This window comes from Eubalaena glacialis, chromosome 2, assembly GCF_028564815.1.
Source record: "Eubalaena glacialis isolate mEubGla1 chromosome 2, mEubGla1.1.hap2.+ XY, whole genome shotgun sequence".
NCBI lineage: Eukaryota > Metazoa > Chordata > Mammalia > Artiodactyla > Balaenidae > Eubalaena > Eubalaena glacialis.
The window spans coordinates 940,162-965,939 of NC_083717.1; the positions used below are offsets into that span (position 1 = coordinate 940,162).

Genomic DNA, 25,778 nt, shown 5'->3' on the forward strand with positions numbered 1-25,778 from the left:
AGCCGTGTGGCTGACAGGGTCTTGGTGCTCCGGCCAGGTGTCAGGGCTGTGCCTCTGAGTTGGGAGAGCCAAGTTCAGGACATTGGTCCACCAGAGACCTCCCAGCTCCACATAATATCAATGGTGAAAGCTCTCCCAGAGATCTCCATCTTACCACTAAGACCCAGCTCCACTCAAAACCCAGCAAGCTACAGTGCTGGACACCCTATGACAAACAACTAGCAAGACAGGAACACAACCCCACCCATTAGAGTGAGGCTGCCTAAAATCATAAGGTCACAGACACCCCAAAACACACCACCAGACGCGGTCCTGCCCACCAGAAAGACAAGATCCAGCCTCATCCACCAGAACACAGGCACCAGTCCCCTCCACCAGGAAGCCTACACAACCCACTGAACCAACCATAGCCACTGGGGACAGACACCAAAAACAACGGGAACTACAAACCTGCAGCCTGTGAAAAGGAGACCGCAAACACACAGCTTTTCATTAACCGAAATGAAAAGACAGAGAAACGCACAGCAGATGAAGGAGCAACGTAAAAACCCACCAGACCAAACAAATGAAGAAGAAATAGGCAGTCTACCTGAAAAAGAATTAAAAGTAATGATAGTAAAGATGATCCAAAATCTTGGAAACAGAATGGAGAAAACACAAGAAACATTTAACAAGGACCTAAAAGAACTAAAGAGCAAACAAACAATGATGAATAACACAGAAAATGAAATTAAAAATTCTCTACAAGGAATCAATAGCAGAATAACTGAGGCAGAAGAACGGATAAGTGACCTGGAAGATAAAACAGAGGAAATAACTATCGCAGAGCAGAATAAAGAAAGAAGGATGAAAAGAACTGAGGACAGTCTCAGAGACCTCTGGGACAACATTAAACGCACCAACATTCGAATTATAGGGGATCCCAGAAGAAGAAGAGAAAAAGAAAGGGACTGAGAAAATATTTGAAGAGATTATAGTTGAAAACTTCCTTAATATGGGAAAGGAAATAGTCAATCAAGTCCAGGAAGCACAGAGAGTCCTATACAGGATAAATCCAAGGAGAAACACACCAAGACACATACTAATCAAACTATCAAAAACTAAATACACAGAAAAAATATTAAAAGCAGCAAGGGGAAAACAACAAATAACATACAGGGAATCCCCATAAGGTTAACAGCTGATCTTTCAGCAGAAACTCTGCAGGCCAGAAGGCAGTGGCAAGACATATTCAAAGTGATGAACGGGAAGCACCTACAACCAAGATTACTCTACCCAGCAAGGATCTTATTCAGATTCGATGGAGAAATTAAAAACCTTAGAGACAAGCAAAATCTAAGAGAATTCAGCACCACCAAACCAGGTTTACAACAAATGCTAAAGGAACTTCTCTAGGCAGGAAACACAAGAGAAGGAAAAGACCTACAATAACAAAACCAAAACAATTAAGAAAATGGGAATAGGAACATACATATCGATACTACCTTAAATGTAAATGGATTAAATGCTCCCACCAAAAGACACAGACTGGCTGAATGGATATAAAAACAAGACCCGTATATATGCTGTCTACAAGAGACCCACTTCAGACCTAGGGACACATACAGACTGAAAGTGAGGGGATGGAAAAAGATATTCCATGCAAATGGAAATCAAAAGAAAGCTGGAGTAGCAATTCTCATATCAGACAAAATAGACTTTAAAATAAAGACTATTACAAGAGATAAAGAAGGACACTATATAATGATAAAGGGATCAATCCAAGAAGAAGATATAACAATTGTAAATATTTATGCACCCAACAAAGGAGCACCTCAATACATAAGGCAAATGCTAACAGCAACAAAAGGGGAAATTGACAGAAATACAATCATATTAGGGGACTTTAACACCCCACTTTCACCAATGGACAGATCATCCAAAATGAAAATAAATAAGGAATCACAAGCTTTAAATGATACATTAAACAAGATGGACTTATTTGATATTTACAGGACGTTCCATCCAAAAACAATAGAACACATTTTCTTCTCAAGTGCTCATGGAACATTTTCCAGGATAGATCATATCTTGGGTCACAAATCAAGCCTTGGTAAATTTAAGAAAACTGAAATTATATCAGGTATCTTTTCCGACCACAACGCTATGAGACTAGATATCAATTACAGGAAAAAACCTTTAAAAAATACAAACAAATGGAGGCTAAACAGTACACTACTAAATAACCAAGAGATCACTGAAGAAATCAAAGAGGAAATCAAAAAATACCTAGAAACAAATGACAATGAAAACAAGACAACCCAAAACCTACGGGATGCAGCAAAAGCAATTCTAAGAGGGAATTTTATAGCAATACAAACCTACCTCAAGAAACAACAAAAAATCTCAAACAATATAACCTTACACCTAAAGCAATTAGAGAAAGAAGAACAAAAAACCCCACAAAGTTAGCAGAAGGAAAGAAATCATAAAGATCCGATCAGAAATACATGAAAAAGAAATGAAGGAAACAATAGCAAAGATCAATAAAACTAAAAGCTGGTTCTTTGAGAAGATAAACAAAATTGATAAATCATTAGCCAGACTCATGAAGAAAAAAAGGGAGAAGACTCATATCAATAGAATTAGAAATGAAAAAGGAGAAGTAACAACTGACACTGTAGAGATACAAAGGATCATGAGAGATTACTACAAGCAACTCTATGCCAATAAAATGGACAACCTGGAAGAAATGGACAAATTCTTAGAAAAGCAGAACCTTCTGAGACTGAACAAGGAAAAATAGAAAATATAAACAGACCAATCACAAGCAATGAAATTGAAACTGTGATTAAAATTTTCCAGCAAACAAAACCCCAGGACCAGATGGCTTCACAGGCGAATTCTATCAAACATTTAGAGAAGAGCTAACACCTATCCTTCTCAAACTCTTCCAAAATATAGCAGAGGGAGGAACACTCCCAAACTCATTCTACGAGGCCACCATCACCCTGATACCAAAACCAGACAAAGATGTCACAAAGAAAGAAAACTACAGGCCAATATCACTGATGAACATAGATGCAAAAATCCTCAACAAAATACTAGCAAACAGAATCCAGCAGCACATTAAAAGGATCATACACCATGATCAAGTGGGGTTTATCCCAGGAATGCAAGGATTCTTCAATATATGCGAGTCAATCAATATGATAAACCATATTAACAAACTGAAGGAGAAAAATCATATGATCATCTCAATAGATGCAGAAAATGCTTTCAACAAAATTCAACACCCATTTATGATAAAAACTCTCCAGAAAGTTGGCATAGAGGGAACTTACCTCAACATAATAAAGGCCATATATGACAAACCCACAGCCAACATCGTTCTCAATGGTGAAAAACTGAAACCGTTTCCTCTAAGATCAAGAACAAGACAAGGTTGTCCACTCTCACCACTATTATTCAACATAGTTTTGGAAGTTTTAGCCACAGCAATCAGAGAAGAAAAAGAAATAAAAGGAATCCAAATCGGAAAAGAAGAAGTAAAGCTGTCACTGTTTGCAGACGACATGATACTATACATAGAGAATCCTAAAGATGCTACCAGAAAACTACTAGAACTAATCAATGAATTTGGTAAAGTAGCAGGATACAAAATTAATGCACAGAAATCTCTTGCATTCCTATACAGCAATGATGAAAAATCTGAAAGAGTAATTAAGGAAACACTCCCATTTACCACTGCAACAAAAAGAATAAAATACCTAGGAATAAACCTACCTAAGGAGACAAAAGACTTGTATGCAGTAAACTATAAGACACTGATGAAAGAAATTAAAGAGGATACAAACAAATGGAGAGATATACCATGTTCTTGGATTGAAGAATCAACATTGTTAAAATGACTACACTACCCAAAGCAAACTACAGATTCAGTGCAATCCCTATCAAACTACCAATGGCATTTTTCACAGAACTAGATCAAAAATTTTCACAATTTGTATGGAAACACAAAAGACCCCGAATGGCCAAAGCAATCTTGAGAAAGAAAAACGGAGCTGGAGGAATCAGGCTCCCAGACTTCAGACTCTACTACAAAGCTACAGTAATCAAGACAGTATGGTAGTGGCACAAAAACAGAAATATAGATCAATGGAACAGGGTAGAAAGCCCAGAGATAAACCCATGCACATATGGTCACCTTATCTTTGGTAAAGGAGGCAAGAATATACAGTGGAGAAAAAACAGCCTCTTCAATAAGTGGTGCTGGGAAAACTGGACAGCTACATGTAAAAGAATGAAATTAGAACACTCCCTAACACCATACACAAAAATAAACTCAAAATGGATGACAGACCTAAATGTAAGGCCTGACACTACTAAACTGTTAGAGGAAAACATAGGCAAAACACTCTATGACATAAATCACAGCAAGATCCTTTTTGACCCACCTTCTAGAGAAATGGAAATAAAAACAAAAATAAACAAATGGGACCTATTGAAACTTAAAAGCTTTTGCACAGCAAAGGAAACCATAAACAAGATGAAAAGAGAACCCTCAGAATGGGAGCAAATATTTGCAAATGAAGCAACTGACAAAGGATTAATCTCCAAAATATACAAGCAGCTCATGCAGCTCAATATCAAAACCACAAACAACCCACTCCAAAAATGGGCAGAAGACCTAAACAGACATTTCTCCAAAGAAGACATACAGATTGCCAAGAAACACATGAAAGAATGCTCAACTTCACTAATCATTAGAGAAATGCAAATCAAAACTACAATGAGCTATATCACCTCACACCAGTCAGAATGGCCATCATCAAAAAATCTACAAACAATATATGTTGGACAGGGTGTGGAGAAAAGGGAACCCTCTTGCACTGTTGGTGGGAATGTAAATTGATACAGCCACTATGGAGAAGAGTATGGAGGTTCCTTAAAAACTAAAAATAGAACTACCGTACGACCCAGCAATCCCACTACAGGTTATATATCTGGAGAAAACCATAATTCAAAAAGAGACATGCACCCCAATGTTCATTGCAGCTCTATTTACAGTAGCCAGGACATGGAAGCAACCTAAGTGTCCATCTACTGATGAATGGATAAAGAAGATGTGGCACATATATACAATGGAATATTACTCAGCCATAAAAAGAAACGAAATTGAGTTATTTGTAGTGAGGTGGATGGAGCTAGAGTCTGTCATACAGAGTGAAGTAAGTCAGAAAGAGAAAAACAAATACCGTATCCTAACACATATATATGGAATCTAAAAAAAAAAAAAAAAAAAAAAAAATGGTTCTGAAGAACCTAGGGGCAGGACAGGAATAAAGACCTAGATGCAGGGAATGGACTTGAGGACACGGGGAGGGGAAGGATAAGCTGGGAAGAAGTGAGAGAGTGGCATGGAGTTATATATCCTACAAAATGTAAAATAGCTAGTGGGAAGCAGCCGCATAGCACAGGGAGATCAGCTCGGCGCTCTGTGACCACCTAGAGGGGTGGGATACGGAGGGTGGGAGGAAGACGCACGAGGGAGGGGATATGGGGATGTATGTATACGTATAGCTGATTCACTTTGTCATAAAGCAGAAACTAACACACCATTGTAAAGCAATTATACTCCCATAAAGATGTTAAAAATAAAAAAGAAGATAACCTAACAGTCGTGTGTGTGTGTGTGTGTGTGTGTGTGTGTGTGTAGAGATGAACTCTCTTGCATGCTTGCTCGCCCTGTCTCCACCCCTTCTCTCTCTCTCTCCCATCCCTTTTTTTTTTTTTAAAGAAATTAAATTTGTAGTTAAAAACCTCCCCCAAAAGATGGCTCCAAGCCCAAATGTGTTTTCACTGGGGAATTTTACCAAACATTTTTAAAAATAATACTACGAATTCTACAGAAACTCCCCAGAGAAATGAAGAGAAGGAAACAGTTCCCAACATGTTTAATGAATATAGCATTACCTTGATACAAAAGCAGACAAAAACATCATAAGAAAACCGCAGGCCAGCTAACTGAATGGAGTGCTGTACAAAAGACTAATACGTCACGACTTAGTGGAGTTTGTGCTGGGAAGGGCGAGGCTCATTCGACATTCAAAAATCAATCCATGTGAGTCAGCATTTCAACAGATCAAATGACAAAACATATAATCGTCTCAACTGATGCAGAAAAAAACCACTTGACAAAATTCAACATCAGTTCATGATAAACACTCTCAGCAAACTAATAATAGAAGGGAATTTTCTTAATTTGCTAAAGGGTATCTATTAAAAACCTATAGCTAGTATCATACTTCCTGGTGAAAGACTGAATACTGTCTCAGTAAGACGGAGGACAAAGCACCACTGCCATTCACCATCACGCTGGGCAGCCTGGAGTAAGGAGGAGATGCAATAAGCAAGAATTAAAAACTTCCTGCAAAGAAGGAACAAAACTGTCTCTATTCACAGATAGCAGGATTAACTACTCCTGAAAAGTGTCAAGGAATCTACAAAATAGACACTAGGAATTTCCTTAAGGGCTGGGGAATGACATCTGCATACAGTACCATTTAACAGAAACCCATGAGATTAATTCTGTCTGCGTGAGGCCAAGCTTTCCCCTCCCCCCTTTCCTTCGGAAGATTCTAGGGAGTGGCTATTTCCTTTCCATAACCACCAACTATCGTTAGCTGCTTCTGTGATTAATTTTATTCTTCCCTGGATTAGTATTCAGACTCATAACTTATCCTCATCTATCTCCCCTTCCTCAGCCCCAAGGACAGGGTTTTTTTTATTGTTAGCACCTATAGGAAAGAAAAACAGGCAAGGTTTATCCTACTTTTTTCTTTCAATTAGATCCCGTAGAGAAAACCAGAAGTTACATAGTTGTAATAATAACTCCTGGACTAGCGAGGGTCACCTAGATTTAAGGGGACAGAGGAAATCACACTCTCTCTGCCCTTTTATCGCAAAGTATACCTCGCCTCGGGTGAGGGGCAGACTTGGGAGAAGAGCAGGTATGCACAGGGATGGGAGAGACTCTGCAGGGACCGGTGCTGCTGAGGGGCGGTTCGGGGGAGGGGTGCGGCGGGGAGAGGAGCAGGTCCAAGGAGCCCGAGGACGAGGCAATGGGATCTGGAACCGGGGAAGGCTCTGGCTCTCGCTCGCCCCGCTCCACAAGGAGGGACACTGGGGCTGTAAGCTCTCCAGTCAACATAAAGACCTACAGAGAATCTTCTTCCAGGTGGGGCTGGAGAGGGGGTGAGGGCCCAGTATACACAGACTAGAAGAAGAGGGCAGGTCAATAAAGGACACCTTGGAGTGTGTGAATACGTATTTCTAAATAGTACAAACAGTGGGAATATCTGACGATGCCATGATCCCCTCCAGAGCCACTGGATGTGAGAAACTGCATAATTTCCTACTGGTCACCTCCCGTCTGTTACGAACACGCTGTTACCTTCAAAGGACCCCATCTTAATAAAAAGGGGGATTCTTTAGCTTTTCCATCTATTCTCATCCCCGTAACTGTCATCTTCAATTTATAAAGGCACAATTAACAAGAGATAGACTCTAGGCTCCAAATTTTCCCCCCAAATCACTGGCTTTGATCCTTGGAGCCTATACACCTGTCACCACATTCTTAAAGAAACACAAACAAGGGTGGGGTGGGGACACGGAGGTTGTGTCTGCTCCTATCTTAAAGGCTGGACGAGACGTCTGCTAGGATGTTAATGCAAATCAGACCAATATTTATGGAAATCCCCGCAAATATTTACTTTTTGCAGTTTCGCTAACTCTCTAGCTTTAAACACCCTAGAACTTCACCAAAGATCTAAACCCATAGGAAGCTTATACCATGGCTACCGCCTCAAAATGAATCAAAAGAAATGCGATTACATTAAACTTTTTCATTTCTATCACTTACTTGCCCTGATATGCTGAATACATTGTGACAGCGTTTGCTCTCCCCCCTCCCACGGAGGGTCCAGTAAAATGCCAACGCCGTGGCCCAGAGGTCTTGAAAGTCTCCTCGATGTCATAAGTACAAAAAGACTAAAGACATCATTTTAGAGGCCGAACAAAAGGTGTTAAGACGAGATTTTTTTAGCTTGAAAATTTCCAGCATTGTTCTCTTTGAAGTTAAATTCCCACAGTCCCACTTATTTCCTCAGCATCACACACAAAACAATCACTTACCAACCAAGACAACGAGCCTGTAGTTCTCATTCATCTGCCGTCGATAGGGTGTCACCTCCTCATAAGTGGGCACATCGGCTGTGTCGTACTGGTCACTCTTCTTGCATTCATACATGGATTTATTTGTTTTCTTATCTTTTCTACTAAGACGGAAACTTCTTCTAAAACCAGCTGCAAATTCAAAAAACTATTTTTAGCAACTAGAACTGAAAAAGGAGACTCCACCACAATACAGAAAGAAAACACCCTCCAAGTTGGGCTGGATTTTATTCACCATAATATCATTACAAGTGCACTTAGTAATAAAGGTAAATAGATGCTCCACTATTTCATTAAAACAACTGATAAGAGAATCATCTAACATTTAATGATATAGTTATAATATCATACATTTTATTTGGTTCCAAATCATAAAGAGTTCTTTTCAGAAATCAGGAACCAAGATAACTACGTTATAAAACAAAATAAGGAGGTCAGACATCATAAAGAAAGTTTTTCACAGACTGATTGATGAACACATTTGATAAGAAAAAGTTAAAAGCACTAAAAACGCTTTAAATATAAATGCTGAATTTTCCCATTCAGAAATACTAGAACCTTTTATGCTACATTCTAAGCACAGTCTGACAACCCACCTGTGCCACAGACAGCATCTATTGTTAAATAGAAAGAAAACTAAAGTTAGGGAGAGCAGTGTCAAACAGGCCTCTGCACCGATCAGGCAGATAGAACCTGCCTGTCACTAAGAGCAAGTTACTTAACTGCCATGAGACCCCAGGGGGTGGGTAAATGACCAAGCCCCAAGTTCTTTTTCTCCTACGGAAATTCTGTGCTTTTATAATTTGAAGCCTACTGAAATTTGGAAATAAGTTTCAGAGCCACAACTGTGTACTCTTATGAATAGGTCATGTCATCTTTTATTAAAACAGCTTTTCGAGTATTTAAATAAATTTCCTGTCTGCTTAAACAGTCCCCCTCCAGCTCACCACTGTCATTTGAAATGTTGGCTCAGAAAAGCAGCTGCAAAAGTTCCTTTTCTCAGTCAACTCCCATTTCATTCTGCTTTTTCTTCATGTTGTTATATCATTCTCGTTTTATGCCTTTTCTAGAATAGTGATATTTACCATACACACCATTCAAGAATTCTTGGCCTAACCAACACCCTCAAAATCCAGACTTCAAAGGGAGGGAAAACAGCCTGCTTATTAAAATATGATATATATTCTATATCAGCTCCGTAGTACAAAACAAAACCCAAGTATATTATAAAACGTATAAAAATAGATTCTCTTTAAAAAGAATACTGATCAAATTTGATAAACAGAAAAAAACTTTAATAAAGGTATTTTATAATAAAACATAATAATGTAATAACTGATCTGTGTGAATTTTAGGGTACATGAAAAATAAATATTACTATTGGATTTAAAAATTAATAATATTCAAAATAAAGGCGATATGAAAAAACAATTATCAATGACTATGGAGTTACATCACTCACCTTATGGACTCACAGTTTAACAAAAATCAATCAAGATATTAAGAATGGAGTGATAAAAGTTCATCTGATAGTATGTTCCTGGGACCCACCAAGAATCACTCTGATCTTGAGAAGATACTCGAATTATTTGAGGGAAAAGATTTACAAAGAATGTGAAACAAGGAAGACAACTGCTCTAAAGCTCTCTTATCAAAGACAAAAGGAAAAAGCAAACAGAATAAATGATGAAACACACTATCATCTTACAAAGAAAGATGCGATATGAGGGACCGGAAAGGGGAACTGTGCCATCCTGGTCCTATGATGAAGAAAAGATGTGTGAATTTTAGGATCTCACCTGCAGAGACAAGTCAAACTTGTACGGCAAGGGTCAGAGGATAGATTGTAATTACGTTTTGTTTCTTTGGTCTCCTAGGGTGTTGGGACATACTCATGAGAACCTGGGAAAAGGACCCTCAGATCTGAGCCCTCCAGCACCACACCAGCAGTTGCTGAGATTCTACAACCGCCCCGATGCTTAAGTGGTCCTCAGATAATCACATCTTCCTAATTTGCAGAAATTAGTAACACCATCCCAGCCCCTCCTCACCACCGTTGCCTGCGACCACTGGCCCGGACTGGGATCCAGGATAAGGTGGTTTCCAGTTTGGCACAGAAATTACATGTTAGCTGCTCTAACTTTGCTATTCTGGCCTTTCAGGGTTCTAATTTCAAGTTCCCACAGACCTTGTAGGACTAGCAGGTAAAACTAAAAATTCCTTCACAATTATTCCTTGTATGGAGGGAGGGTTTTCCTCAAGTCACTACAAACGTTTGGCACAGAAATGGATCTAAGACATAAATGCCTCATCCACAATGAACCCAAAAGTGAAAACCGGAAAAATTCCTGATCCACGAATCCCAGCTAAATCCTGAATTTCAGTGAAAGTGTTTACCTAATGGAGTCTTTATGATTAACTGAAGTTTTCACTTCCGTCATAAACAATAATGAGATAGTGGGAGAAAGAGAGAAGGGAACCAGATTTCTAATGTGAGATCTCGATGGACATCAAGGATGAGGACCCTGGTCTACAGGATGGCTTGGTGATGCGAGTTGTACAGCGCTTGGTACAGAATAGGTGCTGGATCAAAGTAAAAAGTAAATTTTCTAAACAGAATTTTAAAAAGGCAGCCCCCAAAACTCTACTATAATTCCTGTTTCATTTTCTTAACATAAATTTCAACAAAGAAAGCAGGACGCATTTGGTATTTTCACAAGAGAAATGTAAGAGGCAGACAAAAGGACAAAGCACTGCATCCATGAAGGCTCAGAGCTGGAAGCAGCCTTGGGGAGGATCGGAGCTGCTCAGCCCCTGCGCCCCGGCCAGCGCATCAGGGATGTCCCCACATGCGCCCACGCACCACGACACGGCCCTGACCTCGCTCACATGTTTTCCAGGTGGCCATGACCAGGCAAGTGGAATTCCCACAGGTTCTGAGGCTTGAGCGCCTTGGCCCCGTGCCTCATTTACAAAACAAACGGAAAAGTCAGCCAGGTCCATACGGATCCAATCAGCTCCATTCCCTGAGTGTTAAAGGCTCAGACTGGAGGGGGACAGGCCTGGGTCACTGGCTTACTTACTAACTGGGTGACTTGCCAACTGTTTAAAAACTTCTCAAAGGCTCATTTCTCAGCTTTAACATAAGGATAATACTGTCAACCCCTCACAGGGTTATTAAGGTTAAACTATCCATGTGAAGCATTTGCTCAGTGCCTAGCATATGGCAAATGCCTTACAGACTAGAGAGAGATAAGTACCTGACTACGTCCCACCTAAACTTAAAGTCCTCGAAGGCAGGAACATGCTGTGTCCCCTGTGTTCCCACAGCACACGTCTAGCAAGAACGGGAAAAACAAATTAAGGAGCTTATATGTTTTTAATTGGGTAATGCTACAAAAGACACAAAATAGTAAAGCCAGATTTAAATATGTTAAATATTAAAAGTACCTTATTAAAGTAGTAAGGCATAAAACAAAGACTTAAGTGTACATTAACTATCCTTTCATTCTTTATAGATACTCCTTCTAGGGCTGTGCTACTTCTGTTCCTATATTTAAATCTAGAGCATCCCTCCCTTCTGTCCTCCTTACCCATGATCCCTCACTTCCTCAACACACACACCTATATATGGTCCATATTTACACCACACATACGCATACATATGCACACACGCATATACACATGTACATACATATATGTGCATACACAAAAATAGTCAGAAAACAAGAAAAGAAAAATCCCCAACCCAGAACAACAGAGGACATGACAAAAGGTATGAAATCCAGAATACTTACTTGCCTCCCAGATAAAAACAAAACCAGACCAGGTGGCCAGAGGTAATGGCACATTGGGCCTGCCGTTCAAGGCAGTACAGAGACTGCAACTTTCAAACTTCACTGACACAGTGAGTGACGCGTCAGCACACCTTGGTTAAGTCTAAGCCTAAAGGAGAGTGACCTTTATGTCAGGAAAAGGGGTTAATAATCTCTGGCCTTCAGGTCTTAGGTGGTTCTCTTATTAAAAGGATGACCAAGAATGTGTACTTAAACTGAAAGCCAGCAGAAGGTTCTTTCCAATAAATGTGAATAAATAACCTAGAACGTACTTAATTCTAGTTCGTTGTCTGTGCACAAGTCTTAGCAAAAGCTGGCTTTTAAAATGAAGAAGCAGGAAAGGAGCGGTAACAAGGAATTTGGAGTAAGGGAACAGTTTTGTACAAAATGTATTTTTCCTTATATCTCACATTTTTGTAATTTATAATTGGCTCAACATTTTTACGGACAGGCTTTTTCCAGGGCTCTTACCCACAGCTGCTAAAGATTTGTGTTTTTTAAGGAACAGCATGTTTACTTTATTACAATAGGAAAGTGGCTTCACAGTGAAACTGCAGCTGCAGGTCAGCGTTTCATCACACGGAGGCACGTCTTATCTAATATTTTCCAGCAGGAATAATTTACGGTGACTTGTTAACTTATTTGGTTGTATGGCTCTGTTTGAAAGTAAATTTACTTTTTATTCTAAAAGATGACATATAAGTTGCTTGTTATTTGCTCCTTATTTCAACAAGACAGCAATAAACATCCCTGTACATTCCTGTTACTCTATGTCACTGATGACTTCATTAGGGCAAATTGCAAGAAGCTTGACAGATCTTGTCCAAATGTTCCTCAGATTGGTAATAACAGTGTACATTTCCACTGGCAGCAAGTACAACTGCCCCTATTACCATTCTTTCATTAAAGGACTTCTAACCATTTAAGAATCTTTAGTGATTTGACAAGTGAAAAACTGTGTATCATTTCATTTTAACTGTTAGTAAAGTTGAACTCTCCTTCACGTTTATTACTCATTTGCATCTATTTCTTCTGTAAATTGTTGGTTAATACATGTTGATCACTTTTTGATTGGGGTCTTCATAAATATACATACACATACATGTATCTTTTAAGGTCACAGCCCTTGGCCCTATTTGTTGCAAAGACTTTTTAAGATTTTCAGTTTTCCTTTCCAAAGAAATTTTAAAGGTTTATGTATTTGAATCTGTGAACTTCTTTCGTTTGTAATTTCTTCCACTGTTTTCATGACTTTCCTACCCTTTAGTCTGATAAATACCCAAATTTTCTTAAATTAAAAAAAAATAGGTCACATGGCTTTACACTTAATTTTTTAAATCCATCTGGAATTACTCAGCTGTGATTATGAGATCAAGCTTGTGAGGTGAGGCTGTAACTTTATAGTTTTCTAAATAATTAACCAGTGGTCCCAGAAATACTTACTGAACAATCCTTTTCCTACTTTATATGAATACATACTTTGTACTGAAGCACCAGATAATTATGATGTCATGACCAGAAAAAGGTGATTCTTGGTCTGAGTTTAGATCATTCCCTTATTAATAACATCAATACCAAAACAACAGAAGAAGTAGTGGTGCTAGTGGGTATTTGCTGAGAACTTACTGGATGACAGACACCATCTGAAGCACTTACATGCGTTAGTTCATTTAACTCTCACAGCAACGTATGAGGCAGGCATAACAATCTACAGGTTTAAGTAACTCGTCTTTTAGTGTCAGAAAAAGAAACAATTGCCAAAGCCTTGGTTCAAATATTAAAAGATGAAAGAAAGTCAAGAAGAAAGTTTGAAATGTTATTCCACACACATAGATGTATGAGAGAAAAACTGGTGAGCCTTCAGTGACTTTATGAAATAACTTAACATGAAAAAATTATCAAAGAGAAGCAGCAGTTTAATTTAGGGATTAAAAATTATAAGCTCTTTTTCTGTTAGAAGATATTTTTCAAATATAATTAAATATATTTTTGATACTGCTCTGTATTTAAGATGATGTGTAAAATACAAAATATATAAAACAGTGTCACTGCCCCCAAAGAGTTCCTGATCTACTAGGGGAAGAGAAATTATTCCAAATACTTGTAATTTAAGGGTTTTCACAACATAGGCTCAGGAGTAGAAACTAAGATTTTTTAGCAAGTACTTCTAATCTGATTTGACTTTGACATTTCTCTTAAGTAAAAAAAAAAAACTAACCTCAGGCAGTTGTGATTTGGTTATTTTCAAAGCTACTTCACTATATTTATTGATATAACACCATTCATCAAAAGGGTATTAAATTTAATGCTTACATATGTGAATTAAGACTCATTTGGTATTAAAATTAGCTTCAAATTGTAGATAAATATTATGCCTAACCATCCTATAATTTCAAATGTTAGTGATATTTTTAATAGTAAGAAAAAAAAAAACTTGAAGCATCCAAAATATACAAAGTATGGGAATGATTAATTATGAAACACCTTTTCAAAGAAATGTGGCTGAAGACACTGCTATATTTAAAATACATAACCAACAAGAATCTACTGTATAGCACAGGGAACGCTGCTCAATATTCTGTAATAATCTAAATGGGAAAAGAACTTGAAAGGAATAGATACATGTATACGTATAACTGAATCACTTTGCTGTACACCTGAAACTAACACAACAATGTTAATCAACTATGCCCCAATATAGAATAAAATATTAAAAAAAAAACTATACGGCACCATTAGAATTGCATTTGATATACTAATAATTGGAAAAAACTGGACATATACAACAGTCACAGTTACACTATGAGTTTTACTTTTACTAATATACAAATTGGTATGGATACACAAAAAAGTATAAAAGCAGACAATGATTGTATTACGGAAAGAGGGCTGTAGGCAACTATTTTGTCCTATTTTTTTAAAGTTTCCATAATATTACGTAATTTTACAATTAAAAAAAAAGAAAAAACACAAAAACACCAAACAAATGAAATCCGGTATTGGTAGTTGTATTTGTGTGGTTATACCAACATATAACAGAAAATACGTTTTGACTGTGTCTCAGAGGCAGGTTCCAGTCTTCTGTATTTTGAAATGATTATGGTAATAGATCAAAGTTTTATATTCTTAAAGGTTAGAAATAGCCAATAAATTAAAATACTTAAAAAGCAATGAAAGTAAAAACAATGGAAAAATTTTTTTAATGAGAATACAGTATAAAAACTAAAGATCAAAGGTCAAGGAAAATAAATAGAGAACCAGCAGTCTCACCTAAGAAGTGAAGATGGTAAAAGAGAAGCAGTCTGGGTTTTGAAAACTTACAACTAAACTAATCAAATTGATAGGAAATTTTTTTTAAATCACAAATTGTTACCATATTCTTTGGCTCCCATAAATAGCTTCAGTGTAAATTTTTATAATTTAAATAGTTATCATTTTAATGATCTTACTTTTTCATAAAATTTTGACATTTATGATGACATTTTATAAAAAAAAAATACACGATCATCTTATGGGCAGTCATCTCCATTAACACAAAAGGCTCCCCCCACCCCCGCCAGCACAGCCAAGGTAACTCACCACCAACACCAAGAGCCTCAAAAATCACAGGTGTGAAGGAGAGTGCGACCTGCCTTTCTGTTAACTACAAGGAAATAAATCCTACTGTGTGACCGCTTGGACTTTTCAAATGGCACAGTTTCCATCTTTGGTTACATTTCTGTAACCAATCTGATATAATAACATCAGATATTATGCATCCCCAATGCTTTTAAGAATATAAGCTCTTAATATGTTAAATGTTACAGATGTTGGTAGATTGGGAAAGAAGAGTTTCAGTGAAAGCTGCTTGAATTATAACAGAGCGATATCGGTCATAGGCACCTCAAAAGTTAGAGATCTATAGAAGGGCCCACTCTAAACTTCCCGATTTTTTGAAGAAATGCATTTATTTGAACACAATCAAGAAAAGTGCTTAGTTTCTTAAAAGAAGGTAAAAATAAGCATTTTAATTATTTTTTTCTCACCTTAAATATACTAAAACGTGCTTTTAAAAAAAAAAAAACTGGGAGAACTGCCAAAAATGTTGGATGAAAGTTATTCTCTTAAAACAATGGATTAATTTGACCAAATATTTAATGAGTTCAATAGGTACCTTAACAAGGAAGAGGGACTCCCCTGGTGATGCAGTGGTTAAGAACACGCTTGCCAATGCTAGGGACAAGGGTTTAAGCCCTGGTCCGGGAAGATCCCACATGCCGCGGAGCAGCTAAGCCTGTGCGCCACAACTACTGAGCCTGCGCACTAGAGCCTGTGAGCCACAACTACTGAGCCCACGCACCACAACTACTGAAGCCCGTGCGCCTAGAGCCCGTGCTCCGCAACAAGAGAAGCCACTGCAATGAGAAGCCTGCGCACCGCAACGAAGAGTAGCCCCTGCTCACCACAACTAGAGAAAGCCCGTGTGCAGCAATGAAGACCCAACACAGCCAAAAATAAATAAATTTATCAAAAAAAAAGGAAGAGAAAAATATTACTATGAATGAACTTTTAAAGAAGACTTTAAAAAAACTCATGTAGACATTAATAAAAACTAAGCGGCTGCGAATTATTATACAACAATAGGCTCCTGACAACAAAATGTTGGAAATTTCCATTAAAATAAACATTTTGAATATAATGCCAATCTTGTTATAATGATATAAATCATAAGAGACATGTAAAGACTATGTAGTAACGTTATCCTAAGGCAAACTTACTGTTGAAGTGATGTTCCCATAGTATGCCCATCATAAAATTATCCCAAAGACAAAGAAAGATAATTAAGAACATCTCAAAACAACAAACAAGTAAAAATCTCCGGAGGAAGTTTAAATTGAAAAGCAACGCAAACAGTAAACTATAAAAGTAACTGAGCTCTAGAGTGGCTGGATTAGTCACCTTCTACATCTTATAAAACAGTGTCAGGGAAAAAGAAAAAAAAAAGAAACCTGAATGTTATCATGGATTATATTAACTGGCCATACATATGCTAATTTTGTATATAAAGGGGGAAATGGCTTTCAAACAAGGAAAATTCACCTCTGGAATGTCACAGATACAAAGTTGCTTTCAGTATAAAGAAATGTTCAAATACCATAATTACCCTTGAATCTTTCAACTCATCTCCAGCTAAAAATAAAAATAGAAACTCAAAGTACCTAATGAAATCATGGAAGCTAATATAAAATATCAATTTGCAATTTCCAAGAAAAAAAAAATTACCTAGGTCTTAAAAAGTTTTCCTGATACCATCAACAATGTATTTTTAAAGCAGCATTACCATTAAAAAAAAAAAAAGAAAAACCACATGAGAATTTAATCTTCTTCCAGCCAGCTAATAAAGAAATGAGTTCTAACTTACTCTTTCAAAATTATGAGAAAATACAGTATGCACACATAAAAATTAATATAAAAATATAATTCTGAAAGGGGTAAAATTGGATTTGAAATTTTAATGTATTTTTTTTAAGTTGAGTCTATGCAACCTAAAATTCTCCAAGCAGAAATGGTTTCTTTCTGTCCGAGAAAATATTTCCAAGTAGTATTCCAGACATGTCAAGATTACGCAGAGTTCTTTCTTGTTCAAGAAATAACCTGTACCACTTTTGAAAGAATGCTTCTAAACGTTCTCTTTGTATAAATTTTATTTTTTTGGAAAAAATATATTAAGGCAGTATATTTTGACATAGCTGTAGTTACCTACATAACATTCCTTAATAAAATGACTGAATATTGGAACAAATGGGAGTTTTTGCTAGATTTATAAAATAGGCAATGTAACTAGAGGCTCACTAGTGTTTAACCACTGGACAAATAAGAAACAGGATTAGGAAGAAACACAGAAGTAGAGATGGATAAATAATAGCTTTTAAAAGAAATAACAGCAAATGGATGGTTTCGTTTTTATTGAACTTTATGGTAAACACTTTAGTTAAACAGAAAGAACAGTTTTAACTTACAGAAGTCCCAAAACTGATCTTGTTTTAAAAAAATGCATGACATGCTCCAGCAGGGGCAGAAGGGGAGAAAAACTGATGATTCTTCAGGAGATCATTTGCAAGAAATTATGTTTGAAGACAGATGCATGATAAGGAGTGCTTTGTGAATTGTTTATAACACAATTTCTATAATGAATTATACAGAGCAAAAACATTCTGCAATTCTTACCAATTAAAGAAAAAACCAATTACTCTTCATATGGACTGTTTTGTATTGTAGTAGGGAAAAAGGAGAGAGAATCTTTAAAGCTTGCGCTTCTACCACTGAGAAGCAATCAACCTTTGGAAGCCAGCATATGTGCACGCGCACAGACACACAGACCAAAAACACTAACTTTCACACCATCCACCAAAGCTAAAGGAAGTTGTTGAGAGCTTATGGCAGGAACTGAATTACTTCTCATAATTCATGTGTGTGGGTATATATACATGTGTATATACTTTAAGTATATATATATATATACACACACACACACATACTTTAAAAGGTACAATTTTCTGCAATTCATATTTACAGCATACTATCAATTTACCTCCACTTTATTAATTCTATGCAAACAATACACAACTTACACTGCCTAGTCAGTGAGCTTTTTCCTTCCTTCCACTAGTAACAGCCAAACCTCTTTTATTGATAAATATGCTGGACTTTAAGAAATGCAGCGTGTTACACTACAAACCAGTGTACATTCATATCAGTGATGGCTCACTAAATATGGTTTTACGATATAATTCTTATATAAACAGACATTCAATTATTGGAGTGTTACAATGTTACTTTTTCAAAAGAGTCAACTTTGATCATTTTGACATGGAATGTATTTTTCAAAAATGTAACCAGGGCTTCCCTGGTGGCACAGTGGTTGGGAATCTGCTTGCCAATGCAAGGGACACGGGTTCGAGCCCTGGTCTGGGAAGGTCCCACATGCCGCGGAGCAACTGGGCCGGTGAGCCACAATTACTGAGCCTGCGCGTCTGGAGCCTGTGCTCCGCAACAAGAGAGGCCGCGATAGTGAGAGGCCCGCGCACCGCGATGAAGAGTGACCCCCACTTGCCGCAACTAGAGAAAGCCCTCGCACAGAAACGAAGACCCAACACAGCCAAAAATAAATAAGTAAATAAATAAATAAGTGAAATTCTTAATTAAAAATAAAAGAAATACTTTAAAAAAAAATGTAACCAGTCATCAGGGAAAGGGCTACTTATATATGCTGTTTTGTGCTTGATTTTACGCACATCAGAGAAAGTGAAAATAATCAAATGTATTCACTGAGCATAGGCCTCATTTAGATCAACAGGGACCCTGGGCATTCCCATTTTGGGGTCCAAGAGTATTCTGTCTGCACGGTAATCCCTTCTGCTTCACTTCTCCTTCTGTGGACTCAGGAGATACAGTGTAGAGGCAGATGAGGGGCAAGGCGAAGGGTCTCAGAAATTCTGCTATTTAAATAGTCCTTGGAAAAGACCTCATGAGATGGCAGAATTTCTCGGAACTCCCGTGGCTATGTTCCAGAGTGGTCCTAGAACCGGAGAAGGCGCCCTGTGCTCAGGGTGGATGCAGGCGTGTCCTGTGCACGTAGGTGTTCTGTCAGATGAGGTGCGCTACCGCGTGTCTGTGAGCGCAGTGGCACAGGCTGGGATCTGATGTCACCAGAATACTATGGGTGTTTCGTAGGACAGGCAGTCATCGACTGAAACGTCACAAATCCATTCCATATTGTTGACTTGTACGGTTTAAATTACTTCTTTTAGTGCAGGAAACATTTGATGTGGAAGACATATTAAATCTCCAAAGGGTAAATTTTTCCTCATTGCACTAATTACCACAGATACAGGTAAAGTAGAATAACAGAATGGAGAATGTGACGGTTAATCTTATGTGTCAGCTTGGCTGGGCCACAGTGCCCAGACGGTCAAACATTATTCTGGATGCTTCTCGTAAAGGTGTTTCTTGGATAAGGCTAGCATTTAGATCAGGAGACTTGGAATAAAGCAGATTACTTTCCATTATGTGGGTGGGCCTTATCCAATCAGCTGAAGGCCTTAATAGAACAGAGACTGACCTCTCCCTGAGCAAGAAGGATTTATCCAACTGTAACAGGGAAGAGCTAAATTGGACTCCACATTGGATCTGTTTCTTTTACTTTAACCTTTGCTTTTCGTTGCTTTTGTTGTTATAATCATACACAATGGCCTGCCTCAGGGAACCCTGCCCATCTGTGAATGGCTACAAGAAAAAAGAAATTAACACATCCTCTCCCGGAGGCTGGTCATTTCAGATGTTCTGAAAGACTGATGGCCCTTTTACTTCACTCCCTCACCACCTTGCCCTCTCTGATTCTATAAAAGAAACTGGCAACCAGACCCCGATAAGATGGTTTTTCAGAGACACTAGTCTGCCATCTTCTCCATCTGCCGGCTTTCCAAATGAAGTCGTCTTCCTTGCCTCAGCACCTCGTCTCCGATCTGTTGGCCTGTCGTGCGGCGACCAGAGCGAGCTTGGACTCCGTAACACCAGCAGACTGCCTTTGGGCCCAAACAGCAACTCTTCCCTGGGTCTCCAGTCTGCCATCTACCCTGCAGATTTTGATTTATCAAGCCTCCACAATCACATGATCCAATTCCTTAAAATCTCTGTGTGTACGTGTGTGTGTGTGTGTATGCGTGTATGTGTGTGTGTGTATGTACACACATCCTGTTGCCCGACTAATACAAATGATTAGGAGGGAAATATTAAAATCTTAGAATAAACTAACACTTCCTAGTTAGTGGAGAAATTAATTGCAACATTTCAGCATCCCTTAAAATAGAGAAAAGCAATAAAACCAAAATTTGGTTCTTTGAAAGGATCAATAAAACTGACAAACTGTTACCTACCCAAATTATTAAAATTAGGAATGAACATTACTACTGACCTTGAAGAAATAAAGAATATTATAAGAACAAATTAGATAATCTAGATGAAATGGACAAATTATTAGAGAGACACAAACTACTGAAACTGAAAAAAGAAGAGAAAATCTGAACAGATTCTTACAAGCAAAGAGATTGAATTAGTAATCAAAAAACTTCCCACAAAGAAAAGCCCAGGACCAGATGGCTTCACTGGTGAATTCAATCAAATGTTTAGAGAATAATTAACACAATACTTTACAAATATTTTGAAAAAATATAAGAGTAGGGAATACGTCACACCTCACTGTATGAGGCCAGTATTATCCTGATACCAAAATCAAAGATACCACAAGAAAAAAAAAATCTACAGACAAATATCCCTTATGAATATGCATGCAAAATCCTCAAAATACTAGCAACTCAAATTCGACAACATATTGAAAAGGATTATACACCATTAGCAAGTGGGATCTACCCTAGGAATGCAAGGTCAACGTATAAAATCAATCAACGTTTATACTACATTAGTAGATTGAAGGAAAAAAGCTACATGATCATCCCAATCGGTGCAGAAAAAGGGATTTCTATATACAAAATGAAGTAATCTTCAAACAGAGATAGTTTTTTTTTTTTAATTATTAGCACCTTTAATTATTATTTATTTATTTATTTATTTATTTGGCTGTGTTGGGTCTTTGTTTCTGAGCGAGGGCTTCCTCTAGCTGCGGCAAGCGGGGGCCACTCTTCATCGCGGTGTGCGGGCCTCTATCGCGGCCTCTCTTGTTGCGGCGCACAGGCTCCAAATGCGCAGGCTCAGTAGTTGTGGCTCACGGGCCTAGCTGCTCCGTGGCATGTGGGATCTTCCCAGACCAGGGCTCGAACCCGTGTCCCCTGCATTGGCAGGCAGATTCTCAACCACTGCGCCACCAGGGAAGCCCCCCAGAGATAGTTTCACGACTTCTTTTCCAGTCTGGGGGCCTCTTCTTTCATTTCCTTGCCTAACTGCTGTAGAACCTCCAGTACCACGTCAAGTAAAGGGGCAAGAATGGACATCCTTCTCTAGTTTCTGCTCATAGGGGGAGAGCAGTCAGCCTTTCACCGTTAAGTATGCCGTTAGTAGATGCCCTTTATCAGGTTGGGGAAATTCCCTTCTATTCTTAGTTTGTTCAGTTTTTATCACAAAAGGGTGTTGGATTTTGTCAAATGCTTTTTGAGCCAACCAAGCTACCAAAACTGCTCACCAAGGCTGCTGATAACTCCCACACTGCAAAGTCAATGGTCAGTTCTCTTTTTCTCCTCTTCTTTGACTTATCAGCAACATTTGTCAGAGGTGATCGCTTCTTCCTCCCTGAAATGTTATTTTTACTTTGCTGCTAAAAGGTCACACTCCCGGTTTTTCTTCTCCTTACCTCACTTTGGGTTCTCTTCTTGCCCGTATCATCACTCACTCCTTGGTGATCTCATCTGGCTTCATGGCTTTCAATTTGATCTAATATCGACAACTCCAAAATCAAGAGCCTCGTGCAAGAGCCGCCCCTGCAATCACCTATCCGACATCTCTGTCTGACGTCTTAAACGCAACCCATCCCCAACGGAATTCCCGGAACTCTCCCCACCCCAATACCCTCCTCCGCCGTCTTGACCAGCTCAGCAAATGGTCACTCCATCCCTGTAGTCACTAAGCTCATCCCTGATTCTCCAACTGGTCTGAAGATCCTGTCAGTTCCATCTGAAGGGACATCCAGAGTCTCCTGTCTTCTCCCCACCTCCACCTGTGATATCTTGGCTTGGGCTGCAGTCACTTCTTGCCTGGATGACACACAGCTGCCCACTTCGGCCCTTGCTCTCGGCAGATCAGCCCGGGTGACCCTTAAGTACACGTCAGGGCAGGTCACTGCTCTGCTCCAACCCCTCCGTGATTTCCCATCTCACACAGACTAAGGGCCGAAGAAGTGGGCTCAGCACCCCTCGCACCAGCATCCTGCTACCTCGCCAGCCTCGGTTCCTGTCGCTCTCTCCTTTCTTCACTCCGCCCCGGCCACACCGCTCTCCTCCCTGCCCCACAGACGCTTCAGGGCCCTGTCTGAACAGTCCAGCTCCCTTCCGTGACCACCCTGGTGAAACCTGCGTGTCCTCCCCTGCCCCGGCGCCCATTCCTGCTTCACTGTTCCTCATGGCACTTCTCACCGTCGGATGTATCGTATAATTTATTTAGCTACCTGTCTCCACCCCACCCCCTTACAGAAGCGCTATGAAAGGGGGTCTGTTTGGATCTCTGTTGAAACGCTAGTGCCCAGAACAGTCCGGAACATAACAGGCGCTCAATAAATATTAGGAAAAAACGCTAGGAATAGCATTATAAGGAAGTTTTATTCTGCAAATACCAGAAGAAACTGCTAACCAGAGCTGAAGTGGGCGTCTCTTGAGGGAGGACACGGCAGCAAGGACGAAGAGGGAAAGGGGCTCCTGTTTGTGGCTGCCAGACTTCTGATGCTATTTGACTCTTCAAACAATTTATTAAATAGAGCCATAGGAAATTGCTGACATTCCAATGCCTTTTGACCTACAAAAAACAGCAATTTCACATGCTTCAACCTAACGTACATATTACTTTGATAAAAATATAAATTAAAAATTATTTTTAATAATTTTGGTGTGGGGAATACAAACGAAAACTCAGAAGACAAAGGAAAGAATTCACAGATTTGACTATGCAAAAATTAAAATGTCTACATGATGATAAACTTGGCCTTAAAAAAAGGTAAAATGCAACCAAAAGACCAGAAGAAAATGCACACGGCAGAGAGAGGGTTAATATTCATGATACAGAAAGGGCTCGTCACATTGACAGGAGACTGATAAAGAACCTGATAGAAAAAAATAGGTAGAGATAGGATTATTCAAGGGGAAAAAAGAAGAGAAGCTAATAAAAAGCCACAGTACTGCATTAAGTCACTATATTTAAAGGTGTTTATCAAATAATACTTTTACCAAAAAACAGCTTTGCCATAAATGTTAGCATCCTGCTTATGACATTGCTTTTAAAAATGCATAAAAATCTGTAGCATTTTGAGGGTTTGGCTTTGGGGGGGGAAAAACAGAATTCCACAGAACAGTCAATTTGCTCAGTCTATTTGTAACAAAGTAACTCTTTAATACTACAAAAAATAACTGGAGAACTACCATCAAACTTGTGTATTCTTAAAAAGAAACAATTTCCGATCTGTGGTCATTAGTTGAAGGGCTTCCTTAAAAGAAAAAACTCTTACCAGAAACACTATTAATTTCTGTATCCTATTATGTCATATCCTTTTTTAAAAAATAAACTTTCTTTTTTTAAAATTAATTAATTAATTTATGGCTGCATTAGGTCTTCATTGCTGCACACGTGCTTTCTCTAGTTGCGGCAAGCAGGGGCTACTCTTCGTTGCAGTGCGTGGTCTTCTCACTGCAGAGGCTTCTCTTGTTGAGGAGCACGGGCTCTAGGCTCACAGGCTTCAGTAGTTGTGGCGTGCGGTCTCAGCAGTTGTGGCTCGCGGGCTCTAGAGCGCAGGCTCAGTAGTTGTGGCGCACGGGCTTAGTTGCTCCGCGGCCTGTGGGATCTTCCCGGACCAGGGCTCGAACCCGTGTCTCCTGCGTTGGCAGGCGGATTCTTAACCACTGCGCCATCAGGGAAGTCCCATATCCTTTTTTTAATACAAAGTCATCTTACTGTATGCCTCTCTTCTCAGATATCTGACCTCAGCTGTAGCTAAATGAACCTCTAGGTGCCTTGAATCTGCGGATCTCTTGCTGCACATGTATCAGAACAAGCATTTAGACCAGGAAGAAAAGATGTCATGATGCACATCTACTAAAACACGTCGACCGTGCTTTCCTCTTGGCCACAGTCAGCTATGGAAAGGAAAACTCGTTTCCAAGACCAGGAGTTGAATGGAGTCAATAGCGAGGCTCTGTAATCAGAGTTTGCAAAATCCAAAAGCCAATAGAAGCTAGACGGGCAGAAAAATCTTCAATTGCATTCTGTCAATGCATTTTGTACAACATTCACTCCTCCGGAGAACTAGGTGGTCCCATTTTCCCTTAACTGCTCTTTGGTTACTTTTTTTCGCTACATTTGAGGACAGGGATACAAAGAAATACTTCACTATTATAGTACAAGCATCAACACGACTGCTGGGGAGTGTTGGGGGACCCCTATCTCAATGCTGGCCAGGCCACAGAGCGGCAGGGCCGTGTTCATTTAAGGGGTCCCTTGTAACTCAGCCCCAGCTAATTCTTAACACTGCGAAATGAAGGCCTAGTTTGGTCAAATCTTTTGTCAAAGGAGCCAGAAACTTTTACATGAAACTTCTCATATTTGTGGGTCTAACAAAAATATATCCTTTGCCCAAACACAGCCTGAAGACTATCTGTGAGCCCTCCAGGTTGATACAAATTATTACATGACTCATGATATTCCCATTTTAGTTGGATGGTGCCCTAGTTTCATCCGTAATTGTGGGGTGCAGAGTGGTGTCTTGGAAGGACGAAGCCCTATATGTTTTCCAAAGAAGTCTTTTCCTGGGACCTGGGGTATCTGCATGGGTCACTTCACCCCCTAACGCCAAACTCCTTAATCTAAGTGATTAAGACCCCATGGTCTTAATTATACTCAATCTCATCTGCTTTGGGGCTTTGACCAACAAACTACTTCCTATCTCAGAATTTCAATCCTTTATCATCAGTCCCTCATCTCTGCTACAGAAGCGATCCGATTATCCTCTCCCACTAAATACTCCTAACCCTCGACTAC

The 25,778-nt window shown here is 39.0% G+C and overlaps 1 protein-coding gene across 5 annotated transcripts in view; it reads right to left on the reverse strand.

Moving 5' to 3' along the window:
- MPP7 (MAGUK p55 scaffold protein 7) overlaps positions 1-25,778 on the reverse strand; it is a 252,180-nt gene that overhangs the window by 42,345 nt on the left and 184,057 nt on the right. For all 5 annotated transcript variants that reach the window (XM_061181523.1, XM_061181526.1, XM_061181525.1 and 2 more), the window contains one exon: positions 8,176-8,346. In XM_061181523.1, the coding sequence (XP_061037506.1) occupies positions 8,176-8,346 (171 nt within the window). The remainder of the gene's footprint in view (positions 1-8,175; positions 8,347-25,778) is intronic.